Source organism: Boeremia exigua (genome assembly GCF_020726555.1).
Source record: "Boeremia exigua strain MPI-SDFR-AT-0100 chromosome Unknown C7974scaffold_2, whole genome shotgun sequence".
NCBI classification, from domain to species: domain Eukaryota; kingdom Fungi; phylum Ascomycota; class Dothideomycetes; order Pleosporales; family Didymellaceae; genus Boeremia; species Boeremia exigua.
Genome location: NW_025763519.1, coordinates 2,468,783 through 2,484,072, shown reverse-complemented (window position 1 = coordinate 2,484,072; position 15,290 = coordinate 2,468,783). Strand labels below are relative to the sequence as shown.

General features: G+C 59.2%; 3 protein-coding genes across 3 annotated transcripts; 1 reads left to right on the top strand and 2 right to left on the bottom strand.

The window, feature by feature from the left end:
• Positions 1–865: 865 nt before the first annotated feature.
• Positions 866–2,833, bottom strand: C7974DRAFT_328596 (uncharacterized protein; the record flags this gene model as incomplete). Its single annotated transcript, XM_046139034.1, has 3 exons — positions 2,516–2,833; positions 1,191–2,468; positions 866–1,122 (listed from the first exon to the last, which is right to left on the bottom strand). Coding segments are annotated over exons 1-3 (1,794 nt in total), but the record flags the coding sequence as incomplete, so codon positions are not given.
• A 672-nt stretch (positions 2,834–3,505) lies between these two features.
• On the bottom strand, positions 3,506–4,768 carry C7974DRAFT_301349 (uncharacterized protein; the record flags this gene model as incomplete). The annotated part of the gene is made up of 1 exon (XM_046137847.1): positions 3,506–4,768. One exon carries the CDS (start codon positions 4,766–4,768, stop codon positions 3,506–3,508), a length of 1,263 nt encoding a protein of 420 aa, XP_046001886.1.
• A 7,398-nt stretch (positions 4,769–12,166) lies between these two features.
• On the top strand, positions 12,167–14,060 carry C7974DRAFT_386354 (uncharacterized protein). The gene is made up of 2 exons (XM_046141052.1): positions 12,167–12,846; positions 12,896–14,060. The coding sequence occupies exons 1-2, from the start codon at positions 12,391–12,393 to the stop codon at positions 13,568–13,570; spliced, it is 1,131 nt and encodes a 376-aa protein (XP_046001885.1). The 5' UTR covers positions 12,167–12,390; the 3' UTR covers positions 13,571–14,060.
• The last annotated feature ends 1,230 nt before the right edge of the window (positions 14,061–15,290 follow it).

Genomic DNA, 15,290 nt, shown 5'->3' with positions numbered 1-15,290 from the left:
AGCATTGGGGAGGGCAAGGCAAACTTTCGATCGCAGGGCGCCATGGATCGCGACGGAAGCATCAGCATGCTGATAGAAGACTGCTGAATGCATACGGTATACATGCTGCGCCATCATGGCCGGATCGTATACCTACGACTGTCTCCATTAGAATTGCGTCGCTGAAAGAAAACGTATCTGGTTGTCCTCCAACTAGGCCCCTGCCTCCATGTAAGCCTCCTGTTGCCCTTAACCGTATGAAAATTGCTATGCATATTTGGAGGCAAAATTCCCCTCTATGCATCCTTGAGGCGCAGTCGTCGGAGACACAGCAGCAGAGCACAGCCCCACCACGATGCTTTCGCAGCCTCGCTGCTGTTCTTTCCCGCGCACGCTTCCTGCTCTTCTCTTTCCTTCTCTTCTCTTCTCTTACAGTCTGACCGCCTCGACAACAAAGACATAGCGTCTTAGGGTAGTGTAAAAGCCTTACCACCCCCCCTGGCTATATCAATCTGGCTCGACGTCCGTCCTGCAGGGCAACAACGTGGAAGTCAACCAGCCACAGAATCGCTCCTTCACTCTTTAGTCCTCCAACTCTCCCTTCGTAGTCCATGACCGGTGATCTTTTACCAGGTGGTTAGCGCACACCCACACGACCCTGCCTTGCAGACAACTGCGCTAAAGACCGAGCAGAAGCGAAATCGCTCGACTGCGTAGGAGCGCCTGCCTGCGTACGGAAATCGGAATAAGCGAGAGCATCGTGTAGACAGGGCAAAAAGAGACTGGGTGGGGTGTACATATACTTCATTCCCCCCCTAATCCATACCATACCATATATTTTACACTCCCGCTACTCCACCTTCCCCTTCCCCCTCCCCTCCTCCTTCTCCTCCTCCCCCTTCTCCCTCGCCCTGACCACCTTATCGCAATTCAGTAAGCACAGCGGGTCGAACGCCTTCTTCAGCTGGCGCATGGCGTCCACGGTCGTGGCGCCCAGTTCCTGGGGCAGGTAGTCGCGCTTCACCAGCCCGACGCCGTGCTCGCCGGTCGCGGTGCCTTCGAGTTCGAGGGCGCGGTTGACCATGGTGTGCACGAGGTGCGCGGTTTTGGCGTGTTCGGTTTTGCGGTTGTAGAGGATAATTGCTGGGAGGTGTTAGTGTGCCCTCCATAGACAAGGGGGGGGGGGGGGGGTTTGATGATATTGAACATACCGTGAAAGTTCCCGTCGCCAACATGCCCCACGATACTCCCCAACAGTCCGGACTTCCCGATCTGCTCCTTGGTCTCCTCGATGATCAGCGGCAACTGGCTAATCGGCACCGCGACATCTGTCGTCCACACGCCGACATCAGGGCTCCCATCACCCTTGGCCATGACGCTCCACAGCGCCTCCTTGCGCGCCTGCCACAAATCCTCCTTCTCCTGCTCGCTGCGCGCAAACTCAAACGACACGCTGCCCGCCGCCTTGGCCAGCTTCTGCACCTGCGCGACCTGCTCCTTGACGCTGGCAGGCGTGCCCGCGAACTTGAAGAACAGCGTGGGCGCGGCGGGCCACGTGCGCGACGTCTGCCCCGCGTCGTTGATGCACGCCATCTGCACGTCGTCCAGGATCTCGATCGCGGCGATGGGGATCCCGGTGCCGACGACGCGGGACACGCAGGCGGCGGCGGCGCGCACGGAGGGGAAGGCGCTGACGGCGACGGAGGTGTGTTGGGGCTTCGGGGTGATTTTGAGGGTGGCTTCGGTGACGAGGCCGAGGGTGCCTTCGCTGCCGATGAACAGGCGGGTCAGGTCGTAGCCGGCGGAGGACTTGCGCGGGCGCTGGCGGGTCTTGATGACGGTGCCGTCGGCGAGGACCACGGTGAGCGAGATGACCCAGTCCTTCATCGTGCCGTAGCGGTACGCGTTTGTGCCGCTGCAGCCGGTGCCGACCATGCCGCCGATCATGGCGCCGGGGCCGGGGTCGGGCGGGAAGAAGAGGTTGCTCTTTGCGAGTTCCTCGTTGAGGAGCTCCCAGCCGACGGCGGGCTGGACGACGACGTCGAGGTCGTCGGGGTGCAGGGCGAGGACCTTGTCCATGCGGCTGAAGTCGATGCAGATGCCGCCGCGGGTGGCGGCGAAGTGGCCCTCGAGGCTGGTGCCGCCGCTGTATGGGGTCACGGGAATGCGGCGCTCGTGGCACACCTTCATGAGGGCGCTGACCTCAGCGGTGCTGGCGGGCTTGACGATGCAGAAGGGCACGTCGCCGGGGGCCGCGGGGTGCGACGACCACGACGAGCCGCTGTGGGACTCCAGCTCGGAGCGCTCGAGCGAGACGTTCTCCTTGCCGACGATGTCGCGGAAGTCGGCCCAGGCAGCCTCCATGTTCGCCTCTGAGATGTTGTGCTTGACGGGCGGGAACGAGTGCAGCGGCGCGGTCGAGGCGGTGTTGGGCTTGGGCGGCTTCATCTGGCCGTAGTAGTATCCCATGCCGGCGGCAACGGCGACGGCTGGCAGCGTTAGCATCGCAAGTCGCCGCAATCGCGAGGGCGCCTACCCGTGAGCGTGGCCCAGAAGTTGCCGCGCGCAGTACGCTGCTGCATCTCCTGGATCTCAATCTGCTCGGCCTTCTCCTTCTGCACGCGCTCCATGATGCTCTCCTGCAGCTGCAGGTAGAACGGCTGGTCGGGGTCCTGCGACGGCTTCTGGTTCTTGTTGCTCGCCCACCTCTTTTGCGTGAGGCCGCACCGCCCGAGCGCGCGCCCGGCGACGCGAGTGCTGCCTCGTGACAGCATCGATGCTCTGCTCAGCGACATGGCGACGATGAAGGAGTGTGGGACATGGTAAGCAGCGAGGCGTGAGGGGAAGCTTGTGCTGCAGCTCGGGTTGCGCAAGATTTAGCGTGATGTCGTTCCTTATATCCGACCCTGCACCGAACCACGTCTTCGGGAGCCCCGCAATTCGGCTGCTGGTGTCACCCGATTTGCTGCCATCTCAGAACGGCAGGAGATAGTTGCATGAACCTCACGTAGCGACATCGTGACGACAAAGACCTAAGTAACATGAACAGATAGCATTCCTACTCAATGGTCTTCACCAGAGCTCATCGCCGAAGCGGTCATATATACATCCGCGCCGTCCTAAACCCAACGCCGCCAGAATACTCAGTTCTGGAAACCCAGCATGCAAAAGCAGCAACGCAAATAAGCAACGCGAAAGCAGCAGCGCAAAAGCAGCAGCGCAGAAGCAGCAGCGCAGTAGCAAGGGGGGGAATGCCCCGTCCTTCCCAAGCGCCTGTGAACGAATGCTAGGTATATATGCTAGAAATGCTCGCGAAAGATGCAGCATGATCAATGAATCGTAAAAGGCCGTCCAACCAAACGCCGTGCTGAAGATGAGATGAGAGTGATGTGATGAGTGAGATGGACCAATCGCATCCCTACTCTGTTACTGGGATTCGATGGCCCCGAGGATGGTGACGCGCATGAACGCGAACGCAACCGGGCTGTGCTGCACGGCGACGTGGCGCAACGCCTCCGCCTCGGCCTCATGTCGACACCTTCCGAGACATGCGCAGCAGTCGCGTCTTGAGCCAGGTGATGAAGCTCAGCCAGCGGCCCTTGGCGGCGCGCTTGGTCGTGACTTCGGGCGTGATGCCGGCTTTCTCGAGGTCGACGGTGCTGACGTGCTTGGGCAACGAGTTGATGTGCGCCTCGCGGTAGTCCGAGTACTGGCGGCCGCCGACTGAAGGGCGGGGTGCCTTCTCGTTGGAGTCAGAGACGCTGCGGGAGCGCTTGTATTCGACGCGGTCATTGGTCTCGGATTTGCGCTGCTGCTCTTCTTTCTTAGCCTGTCGCTTGTAGTCGCGCTCGGCTTGCCGATTGGCTTCCTTTTCGTAGCGGCGCTCCTTTGCGAGCTCCTCCTCTTCGAATTTTGCGCGTGCAGCGCGAATCGAGGCGGCACGAGAGGCAGCGTCGATGGGCGAGTCACGGCCGCCGCGGATGAAGCGCAGGCCCTGGTCGAACGAGGTGCGTGAGCTGGGCGATGTGGTGTCGATGGATTTGAGCGTGTCGCCGCGGGACCGGGCCTGGGCCACGGGCGAGGTCAGGGATATGGTGGACTGGGAGTAGTTGTTGGCGAGTCGCGTGGTTGAGTTGTTGCTGTGGATGCGCAGGGATACTCCAGGCACCGACGACACCGAACCCGATCGGCGGCCGGGCTCGTATGCGTTCTGTCGCAGGCGGAACTCCTCGTCCGACATGATATCATCGCCCTCGTGGTCGAGCCCCAGCAGTGACGAGGGCGACGACTTGGACGCGGGCGGCAGGTAGGTCGTGGGCGGCGTCTGGCGGATGGCCGGCATGGGCGTCGGGCGGGACAGGCCGGCCGACGAGGTGGAGAACTGCGACGTGCTCGAGGTGGAACGCGTATGGCGATGGCGCGGGTTGACGGGACTGAAGGTGACGTCTGAGATAGAGCGTGAGTAGGCGCCGTGGTACTCGTGGGCGATGCCGAGGCTGGCAAGGCCTTCGTTCTCAGCGGCCGGGCGCGACAGGTCCAGCGAGTTGGCGTCCTTGGACGACAGCTTGCGCAGATAAGGCTTGATCTTGAGCGGATGGCCGGCGCCCGTCACATGGCGCGGCAGGTCGGTCCACGACTCCTCGACAGTCGTCCGCGGCGTCTCCGAGCGACTGAAGGTGAAGGCGCCGCCGTCCGCAACCGGGCTCAGCGGGCTCGCCAGCGACGACGAGGCCGAGTGGCCGCGCTTGTGCAGCCGCGCATGGCCCGAATGCGCCGCTCTGTGGACCATGGTGGTGTGCTGGACACTCGTCGTGTTACCAGGGCATGTCAGGTGTAAACAGAGCAGTGGTTGTGGAGGGGAATGTAGCACGAGCATCAATCACCAAGCAACAGCCATATCAACCGGAATTGGCGCCGCGGAGAGATCGGATCGGTGACGGAACCACGCTGCACCGGTTTGCAGTCGCTAGCAGACTGGTGTGTCGCTAATCCGGGGTTCCAGGAAGCAGGGCACGGCACGATGCGCTGCTGGAGGGAGATCGGCAGCGGCGATCGATTTATGCGTAGTCGAGTGAAAACCTCACGTTCAACAGGCACCGGCCAGCGCGGACGCTGCTTATATGAGGTGAGAATGTGCCGCAGCCAAAGCAGGTGGGGGTGCTAGGCTGTGGCCCAGCGTGAGCCAGTGGGCCAGCCGGCGACTTCATGGATTCAGTGATAAGCCCCAGAAAGCCCAGATGAGCCAGCCGTCGAATCGCAGCGGGCTCTCGCCTGGCGCCCCGGCTTCACCAGCGTCCGTGCCAGCCGATACGACAGTGAGCAGCGCGCTGCTTTGTCCATCGTGGTCGCGTTCGCATCTGCTCGTGCACACCCCCATTCGCTGTCGCCCTGAGGGGTCGCAGCAGAACGACGACTCCAACGCGCAAGCAGTGGCACAGCAGTCGCCTCGCCGCCGCTGTGATTGGCGGCCGTCGCAGCTGCGGCACTCCCAGCCGAATCATGTTTGCGATCCTGCGACTCCATTTGCCTAGCCTCCGCGCTCACCGACTGACTCTGGCCCTTGGACCACTGCACCGAGCTGCCTTGGTCTGCTAGAACGTGCGGAGCAGCATCCGAGTTGCCAGGTCGACTACCTGCGTGGAGCTCGTTTCATGAACCGCAGCTGACGGCAGATGTTGGCCGCCCGCGTCTTTCCCGTGCGAACGTTTCGTGGTTCAAGCCGTCACGCACTCCCCCGCGTCTCAGCATGTTCGGCCAAGGACGAGGGCCTGGCCGCATCAAGGAACCCTGGACGGCGGCCTTAGGTTTGCTCGCTTGCCATGGTTCTGGCGTTGTGCAGTGCATTGAGGTATGAAACGTTGTCCTGGGTCTGCTCTATGGCGAGTGTATACCGCTCTTTCGCTAGAGGTTCAAAGCGTTGTCCATGTACACCGCAACGGCCAGTAATCGAGCCTACGGGAAATTACCATACGCTGCACCGTCACGACATCGACCAGAGCGCAGCACGGTTCACCTTACTACAGCTGTCTCTAGTTTACCGTTTTCTGATACAGTCGTAGCCGTCGCCGAACAGTCGTCGAACTCAATCTCGATTCGCACCGACTTGAAAACGTCAAACATAACTATCAATGCTCGTTCTATTTAAGTTGTTGCCGTTGTTTTCCCGACGCCCGAGGTACGTGTATCTCCACTGTACAGGCCTTGGTACGCCTGAACCGTTGTGCTCAACTCGTTGTTTTGAATATAGATATGCAACCTCACACCGACACCGCTTGAGCTGATCGGAGGATGATCGGCGGTCGTTATAGATGATTCCTTGTCTTAACTGGACGGAAGGGATCTTGGTCGTGTGACTGTGGACATAGATGCTTCGTTGCTACCAAGTTAGGTAGTAGCGGTATTTGTCTACGCTGACAGTTCAGAGTCTCTTCTGTTACCAACAAGAGCAACACCGTGGATCAGTGATGATAATTGAACATGTGATGAGATGAGGAGGAGAAGTGAAGTGCAACAAGTCAGACCTTCGTCCAGGTTACTGTGTACTCATGGTTCAGAGATAGCAGTGCCGTCCTGCTACAAGACACCGATCTTCATATGAGCTACGCATAACAGCGCTACGTACAACAGAGAGCACTTCTGCTCGACGAGTCAAAGATGGAATCTGTACAGACAAAAGACAAAGTCAGCGTCTTTGGACATTACTCCTCATCCAGATTCTTGCGAGCTGAGAACAAGTCAACGCACTCCCTCATCAAGGCTATTGTGCACGTGGTCAATGCCTCTAGAACACTACAGTCCAATCTTGAGAGTCTAGCAGTAATTCACCGCGTGTTTATCACAACAACAGCTTGAGATCACAACGACTCGAAGTGAATGCATCGACTGGCGGGTGCTGGCTGTGTGTGCGGCTAGCGTGACGTCGACGCACGTCCTCTTCTAACACCGTCCGAACGTCAAAACATTTCCTGCCATCCCAGCCCATCACCATCGCCGCACGTCAACCCAAACCGGCGCCGAAATGTCCTCCAAACGTTCGAATCTCTTCGGACAGGGCCGTCCGGAGAACCCCTACGACGAGCGTGATGAGCCTGCCGAGATCCCGCAGCGGGCAACCGCAGCGCAATTGGCGGCGCGCAAGTAAGTGGCCTCGCTCTCACCGTGACTCGAAGATCCCGGCGGTCGCGTGTCACCTCGCAGCGCGCATGTCGCGTCTTTCACCTTCACACGCTGACTGCCGCGCAGAATCAAGACGGCAAAGGTCCGTCGCCCAGCTGGCGGCGCCTCGCCCGTAAGTCCCTCGCGCCCACACACGCGCACTCGCGCCATCGCATCCATCCCTGCACCATGGTCGACAAGTACAGCCCTGCACACCGCAAGGCCGTGCGGACTCGCTATCTGCTGCACCAGCGCGCTGCTAACGCGAAACTCCAGGGGCTCTCGCAGAGCGTGAACTTTGGCGGAGGTCAGCCGGCGCCCAGCTTCGGCTTTGGGGCGTCCGCGCCCATCGGCGGCGGCGACAGCAACGGCGCGACGCCCGCCGGCGGCATGTTTGGAGGCGCCTTCGGGGCCGGCGCGACAAACAGCTTCCCACCCGCACAGCCGTCGAACTCGAACAGCGCATTCACAAACAGCTCCTTTCCCGCCCCCAACTTCGGCGCCGGCGGCCAGAACAGCACCTTCCAGCCCCCGGCTGGCGGCTTCGACTTCTCGCCCGCGTCCTCGACAAACAACCCCTTTGGCGGCCTCAACGGCGGCGCGCCTGCCACAAACGGCGCATCGACGTCTTTCAGCAGCTCCATGTTCGGCAACGCGCCTGCGAGCAACCCGTTCGGCGGCGCCCAGCAGAACACCACAAACAGCTCGTCGAGCGCGCCCAGCATGTTTGGGTCAACCAACGGCGCGTCCACACCCGCGTTCAATTTCGGCGGCGCCAGCTCATCAGCAGCAGCCGCACCAACCACACCAGCTCTAGCTCCAGCCTCGCAGCCATCCTTCAGCTTCGGCGCGAATACCTCCACACCCGCCCCAGCGAGCACCTCGTTCCAATTTGGAGCGACCAGCGCGGCTGCCCCGGCCAGCACGAGCGCCTCGGGTTTCCAGTTCGGCGCCGCCAGCTCTGCGGCACCAACCAGCACTCCGGCACCTGCCCCTACAAGCCTGTTCAACTTTGGCGGAGCAGCGCAGACAGACGCAGCACCTGCGACTACACCCTCTTTTGGTGGCTTTGGCGCTGCAAAGCCGAGTGAGAGCACATCTGCGACACCCACCTTCGGTGGCTTTGGCGCAAACACCGCTGCGAAGCAGAGCGAGGGTACACCCGCGCCTGCACCCGCGACAAACTCCACGAGCCACTTCAACTTTGGCGCATCAACACCACAGCCTGCAGAGCCGGCAACGCCCGTGCCCTCCACCAATATGTTCGGCAGCACGCTACCCGCTGCTGGCAACCCTTTCGCCAGTCTACAGACGTCTACGGCCAGCACACCAGCGTTCAACTTTGGTCAGACGCAAGAAGCACCGAAGCCGCAAGAGTCAGCACCTGCGAGCACATCAATATTCAACTTTGGCCAGACGCAAGAAACGCCGAAGACACAAGAGTCAGCAACCGCAAGCACATCACTTTTCAACTTCGGGCAAGCGTCAGAGACACCAAAGGCACAGGCCTCTACACCTGCAAGCACACCACAGTTCAGCTTTGGTCAAACACCAGAAACGCCAAACGCACAGGAGCAAGCACCTGCTAAGTCAAGCCTATTTAACAGCGTGAAGCCTGCAGAGCAAGAGAAGAGCCCGTTTCGAGGAACCACAAACAGTAACGTTTTCGCCAAAATTCCGATACCCAAGGACACGCCGGCGCCGGACTTCAACAGCATGTTCGGTGCGCCTCAGAGCAAGGAAAGTGCTCCCAAGGAGAGCGAACAGTCTGCCACCCCCTCTATGTTCCAATCACCCGCGGCACCCAAGACAAACATGTTCGCTGGTTTTAGCACACCACAGCCTGCTAAGACTGCAGAGAACGACCACGCGAAAGCAGGAATGTTCACTGCCCAGCCCAAAGCAAGCTCAGGCTTCTCCTTCCAGTCTTTCGGGACGAACAAAAACGGTGAGGCACCCACACCATCACAGCCCCAAGCAACGCCTGCTGTCCAGGAGACACCCGCTCAACCTGCTGCTAAAGAGGCGTCCAACCCCTTTGCAAGCCTTCCCGGTTCCTCAAACGCCAGTTCCAACATGTTCAGCGCCCCGAAGGCACAGCCTGCTGCCTCCCCAGCACAAGAGAGGGCCACAGAGCCCAGTGTGCCAGCCATCAACACAGCATCGTCACCGCAGCTGCCCAAGATCGGCAGACTCAATGTTCCGAAGGACTGGGTCTTTGAGGATGTTCCTGCTCCACAAGACGCAGAGCGTCTGGTTGACCATATCCTGCAGTTGAGCCTCCAACTCCAAGCTATGAACATGAAGTACAGAGACATCATTGGCAATGCTTCGCTCGTGGCTGACTGGTCCGCCGTGTCGATCTGGCACCACCAACAAACACGCACCCTCAAAACTAAGATCGATAACGCAAAGAAGCAGCGTGCTGTGGCAAAGGGTGTCACTGGCACTGAATCCATCCTCTCCACAAAGCGCAAGGGCAACGAAGGCAGCCCCGAAGAGAGACTGGAATCGTCTAAGCGTTCGCGCCCTGCGGAGCCCTCTACACCTACACCGAAGTCATCTGCTTCCCCAACTACACCCAAGGGCAACCCTCCCGCCACTGCAACATCCAACCTGTTCTCGAAGGCTATCAGCAAGGGCACCACGCCGGAGAAGAATGTTGAGCCACCGACAGCTAGTGCACCAAGCACAGGCTTTACTCCTTCATTCAGCGCGTCGGTTGGCCCATCTGCGCCTAAACCTAGCACATCCGGTTTTACGCCCTCGTTCAGCGCTTCTGCTGGCTCAGCGGCTCCCAAGGCAGCCCCGGCGTTTGGCGCGACCAATGGCACAGATGCATCCAAGCCCGCATCTGCCTCTACGGGCTTCACGCCTTCATTTGGAGCACCAAAAGCTTCCACAGGTTTCACCCCATCGTTTGGCGCACCCAAGGCTGCCTCATCAGGTGGCTTCACACCGACATTCGGCGGCAGCTCTGATGGTGGTAGCACAGACTTCATGGCCGCGTTTGCCAAGAACGCGAAGACATACGAACAGCTCGCAGCTGAGCGAAAGAAGAAAGCCATGGATGCCGACTATGACTCAGACGATGAGACTGAAGAGGAATGGAGCTCTCGATACGACAAGGAAGAGGCTGAGCGTCTGGCCAAGGAGAAAGAGGCAGTCGCTTCTGCCACTGCTTTCAGTCTGCCAGCCTCCACTAACGCATCTGGTGCTACCACGCCTACCCCTGATTCCGAACCTGCAAACGAGCCTGTCAGTAAAAAGCCAGCTACTTCAAACCCGTTTTCCAATCTTGCAAAGCCATCGAGCGGAGAGCAACCTGCCAATACAAACCTCTTCGCCAACCTTGCGAAGCCAGCTAGCGGCACCGCTTCGCCCAGCATGTTCCGTGCTGCGAGCCCTGCACCATCTACGACAGGGGGACGGTCGGTGTTCGATACGCCCAGCGCTGCACCGAGCCCATCAGGGAACCTGTTTAACCATTTGTCTTCCGGACCATCGTCGGCCAATCAGGATGACACTGATGATGATGAAGACGACCGTGAGGACGAGTCACAGAACGAGCAGACCGCGGACTCAGCAGGGTCTACATCACCGAAGCGCAAGCTGGACGACTCTGAGACGGACTCGGATGCTGCTATCAGCAAGAAGCAGGCGACCGGCGGAAAAAGCAGTCTGCTATCCCGCATGACGAGAGCCGAAGATGCAGACAGCGAGGCTGAGAAGGAGAATGATAAACCCGCGTCCATCTTTGGTCAGACGAATGGGACTTCGACACCCACAAACAAGCCCTTCGCCTTCTTCAACTTTGAGAATGCCGGTGCCAATACTGCACCCCCCAAGAACACATTCGCGGGCGACCAGACATTCAAGGCTGGCAGCCCAATTAAGTTTGGTGCTGCACCGGCAACTGAGAAGAAGAAGGATGACCCAGTCTTCCAGTTCCAGCCTGCGACACCTTCCCCGGCTGAATTCTCGACTACCCCAGCAAAGCCTCCTCCATCGGCAAGTCTTTTCAACTTCGGTGGACAAACTGGATCATCCTTGTTTCCCCCCAGCTTCGGCGCCTCAGCCCCTAGCTCCGTTCCTTCCTCTGTCTTTAACTCCCGTGCCGGTACACCAATGTCGGAGACCGAGACCGCTAAGGACTCGGCGGCCGAGGATGACGAGGAAGGCGACAAGCAGGACCAGGTCGATCTGTCGCAATTGACGGCAGACGAGAAGGAGTCGAATGATATTGTCTTCCACATCGACCTTGCGCTCGCGAAGCAGCAGGTTGACCAGGGCGACGGGACCAAGAAGTGGGAGAACTTTGCACGTGGTCCTCTGTGGATCCTCAAGGACAAAGTCAGCGGCAAGTGCTTCATCCGCATCCGCATCCCCAGTGGAGCGACGCCCCTCAACTACCAGATTCTGCCCGCCCTCCGCTCGACCGTGGCCGGCGGCAGCAAGAAGATGGTACAGGCCACACGGCCAGGCAAAGACAAGGGCCTGACGCCTGTCTACTTCGCCGTGAAGAGCCCCGAGGTTGCCGAGGAATTCTCCCGCAAGTACAACGAGTCCATGCCTTCCAACTAGACAGGTACAAGAGCACCTGACAACCCAGCGTGTGTTGTCCGGCTTCTTTCCTTTTCTGCGTCTCTAAGCACCCCGATCTGCTGGCTCCGTGCCACCTTGACAACCCTCCGTGCGTGTTGTCCAGATCATGTCCCTGCGTCTTCACGCGCCCTCCGATCTGCTTTATACACGACTGACTGCCCCATGATCCTGTCTGTACCCACCAAAATTGGCGCCTGTTTGTTTATCATCTTGGGAATTTAGTGTCGCATCATTGCATTGCGTGGCGTTTCGGGAAGTTGTGGCGCTTCGCCTGGGCAGTGGCAGGTAGGATATTTCGTGTAGTATACAGAGATCGAACAGAAGTGAATGTTAATTCAATGTCTAAGAATAGTACTGTGAAGTTCTCTGACTGGATTTGAACTGCAGATGACCACGTGGTTGCCTTGCGATTTCGACCTGCAGGCTATTTGCCCATCCTACGCTATCAGAATCACAGTATGTGTATACACGTGTAGGTACAGATCGATGGATGTGACTGTTTCGCGCCAACGCACGAGTCAGTTTGGACCCTGATCCCTGCGTCATCCCGTCACCGCGTCACCCCGTAATCGCTAGCGCGCCATACTTCATCATCAAGTTTATACACAACGCGTCGTTATGCTTCGGTGACGCCCAACACCGATCACCTCCATGGACGAGCCCTCAAAACAGCTCCACCTCGAAACACGCGATGCCGTCGTCCGAGCACTCGCAACGCGCCGTCCCATCCTACACCACCTGAACGCCGACACGTCCTGGTTGCTGCAGATACCGCGGCCCGCGAACGCCGTCAAGCATGGCAGCCGCGTCTACTACAACATCCTGATCGACCCGTGGTTCGTGGGCGGGCAGTCGGATGTCGCCAAATGGTTCTCGCAGCAATGGCATGCTACACCTAGCGCGGTGCAGAGCATCGCCGAAGTCGAAGAGATGGTGCGCCATGTCGAGATACTCGCCGGCGGCATGCGCAGAGGCAGCAAGCGAAGAGCCGGCGCCGCGGACGAGACCTTCGTCGACGCCGTCGCCATCTCGCACGAATTCACCGACCACTGCCACAAAGACACACTACTGGAGGTGCACCCCGACGTCCCCGTCTTCGCCACAGAAGTACGCACCCCCCCTTCCCCCCTTCTCACCCACATACTAACCCTCCCAGCAAGCCGCCAAATTAATATCCTCCTGGTCGCACTTCCGCTCCGTAACCACCACGCCCCCGTTCACCTCCGACACAGACTGGCACGACGTCTCGCTCCCACCCCTCCCCTCCTGGCTCAGCATAACGCGCCTAACCGCGCCCTCAGACCCTCTAAACTACCACTCCGCGCTCCTCATAACCTTCGCCACGCACCCCTTCCTATCCACGACGCCGCGCAAACAGCGCCCCAGCCTATCCATCAACGGCGACGGCCTGGACGACCCCTGCGCCGCCGCCCCCGAGGCCGCAGAGGCCCTGCTGTACACGCCCCACGGCATCCCGCCCGCGGCGCTGTCTGCGATCGCGCACGCCGAGCCGCAGCTCAGGGTACTCGCGTTCCTGCACGGCCTGCACGACGTGCGGATTTCGGCGGCGCAGCAGCTGAATCTGGGCGCGCGGAACGGGGTGCTGGCGCAGCGGCTGCTCGGGGCGCGGTACTGGGTCGCGACGCACGATGAGGTGAAGACGGGCGGGGGGTTTGTGAGCTGGTTTCTGAGGCGCAGGGTGTGGACGGTGGGGGAGGCGCTGCGGGAAGCGCGGGAGGAGAGCGGGGAGGGCGCGGGAGGCGACGACGACGCGTTTAGGGATGTAAGGTTTCAGGAGATGGGGAACGGGGAGAGTTTGATTCTGGAATAGATACTGCGGGGCGGCTTGTTGTGCGCTTGTCCTGGAGCGCGGTCCCGGGGCCCCTTGCTTTGCTGTGCGTTGTATGCGCATACCCCTTTCTTCTGCTTCTTGTTTGCTGCACCCAGTGTATTTCGCTGTCCCAGAGCGAAACGCGCTAGTCTGGCGCGCGAGCGCGTGCGCACGTGCACACCTCCTTCACCATCACCGCCGCCCACCCATCCCAAACAGACGATGCACCTAGATGCGTCTCCAGACCCATGGAAACGTGTTCTGCCCAACAGCCATAGCGTACTACTACCCGACTGACAGCAGCTGTTCCCGCGCTGCCACCACCACTGCACGACTCCACAATTTCCGGTCCCGCAGACTGGAAAGGCAGGACAGAGAGGGACGTAGTAAGATCTTGGGTTAACTATTTTGGCGTGCTGTCGCAAGGGAATTGTGTGTTTGTTATACCTTCCGACTTTTGTATCACACTGGCACACAATGTAAAGAGGTCCATGACTATGTAATGCTGTGCAGTGTACATGTATTCTACAACCCTTCTCCGCGTCGACTGTTTCCTAGTGTACACTACTCGCCAGCAGCACTCTGGAATGCTGTGCAGTAAGAGACCGCTGCTTCTCGGGTTTACGCTTCGCTGCCTTCATCGTATCTTCGCCTCTCACGTTGGAGTCAAAAAGTAAGATCACCCCCTCAGGCCCCCAATCCCAGAAAACTCCGCCATTTCTGCAGCCCAGGCACCTCCCGCGTCGGCGGCCGCGCGAAGTCGAGGCCGTCGCCTTTGCTATTGTTGGTTTGGAACTGATACTGGTGTTGTTTGTGTGCATGTCGAGGGCGGGGTTGTAAGGAGGTGCCGGGGGTTGTAGGCCGGGTTTGGGTGGCCTGGCTGTGGTAATGGTGGTGGTGGTGGGTGGTGGTGTAGGTGTGGAGAGTGCAGACGTGGTGGCTGGTGGTATTGTTGCTGGGTTGGCGAGTACGGGCGTTGTAGATGGGGGGGTAGGATTGCTGCGGTAGAGGGTTCAATTGTTGCTTTGACCGTAATAGATATATGTTGATCCTTGTTGCAGAACATCAACATCTGGTGTACGATGAGAAATGCCAATGAAACCCTGTCGCTTGGTATATCCATTCAAAACGGCGCTGGCGAGAACACTTCTAAGTATTAGTCCGAACTGGAACAGAAAGTTCATGACGCGATTTGGGGGAAATCGCACCCTGTGCCAATCGCGAACGCAAACATCAGCGTTCTTCTGGGTCTCCCAGTCCAGAGGGTACTCGACTGAAGCCTCCCATCTACGTGGAGATCCTGAGAAGGTCGCAGATGCATATCTTGGTGAAACCTCGAAGATTGCAGACAGTCATGAACACGTTAGATGTCCAGCTCATCACTCGATCTCAATCTCTACTTCTTGCTGCAGATTGCTGAACAGCCGATGGTGCATGCGTTCTGCGGTCTCCCTGAAGGAGCCTATCCTCTGGAATATGCCTAACTCCGGTTTGATTGGGCGCAGGGCGAGTCCCCAGTCTGTTATGGGGTCATCGAAAGAATTGGCGCCATATGAGTCTATTGGCGCAGCACCAGTCATGCGCTTCACTAAAAGACAGAATGCATGATCTCCTTCTTTAAATACTGCTGGATGGTCTGGGTATGCATGCAGCATCAATCCGTAAGCAAGCCACTCCAAAGTATCGTCTTTTGGAGGTATCTCGCCGCTCATCGGGGCTA

Bases quoted from the DNA above. Each gene is read 5' to 3' on its own strand.
- C7974DRAFT_386354 (XM_046141052.1), top strand. From the start codon at position 12,391: ATGGACGAGCCCTCAAAACAGCTCCACCTCGAAACACGCGATGCCGTC. The intron at 12,847-12,895 runs GTACGCACCCCC...TAACCCTCCCAG, and splicing joins TCCCCGTCTTCGCCACAGAA to CAAGCCGCCAAATTAATATC.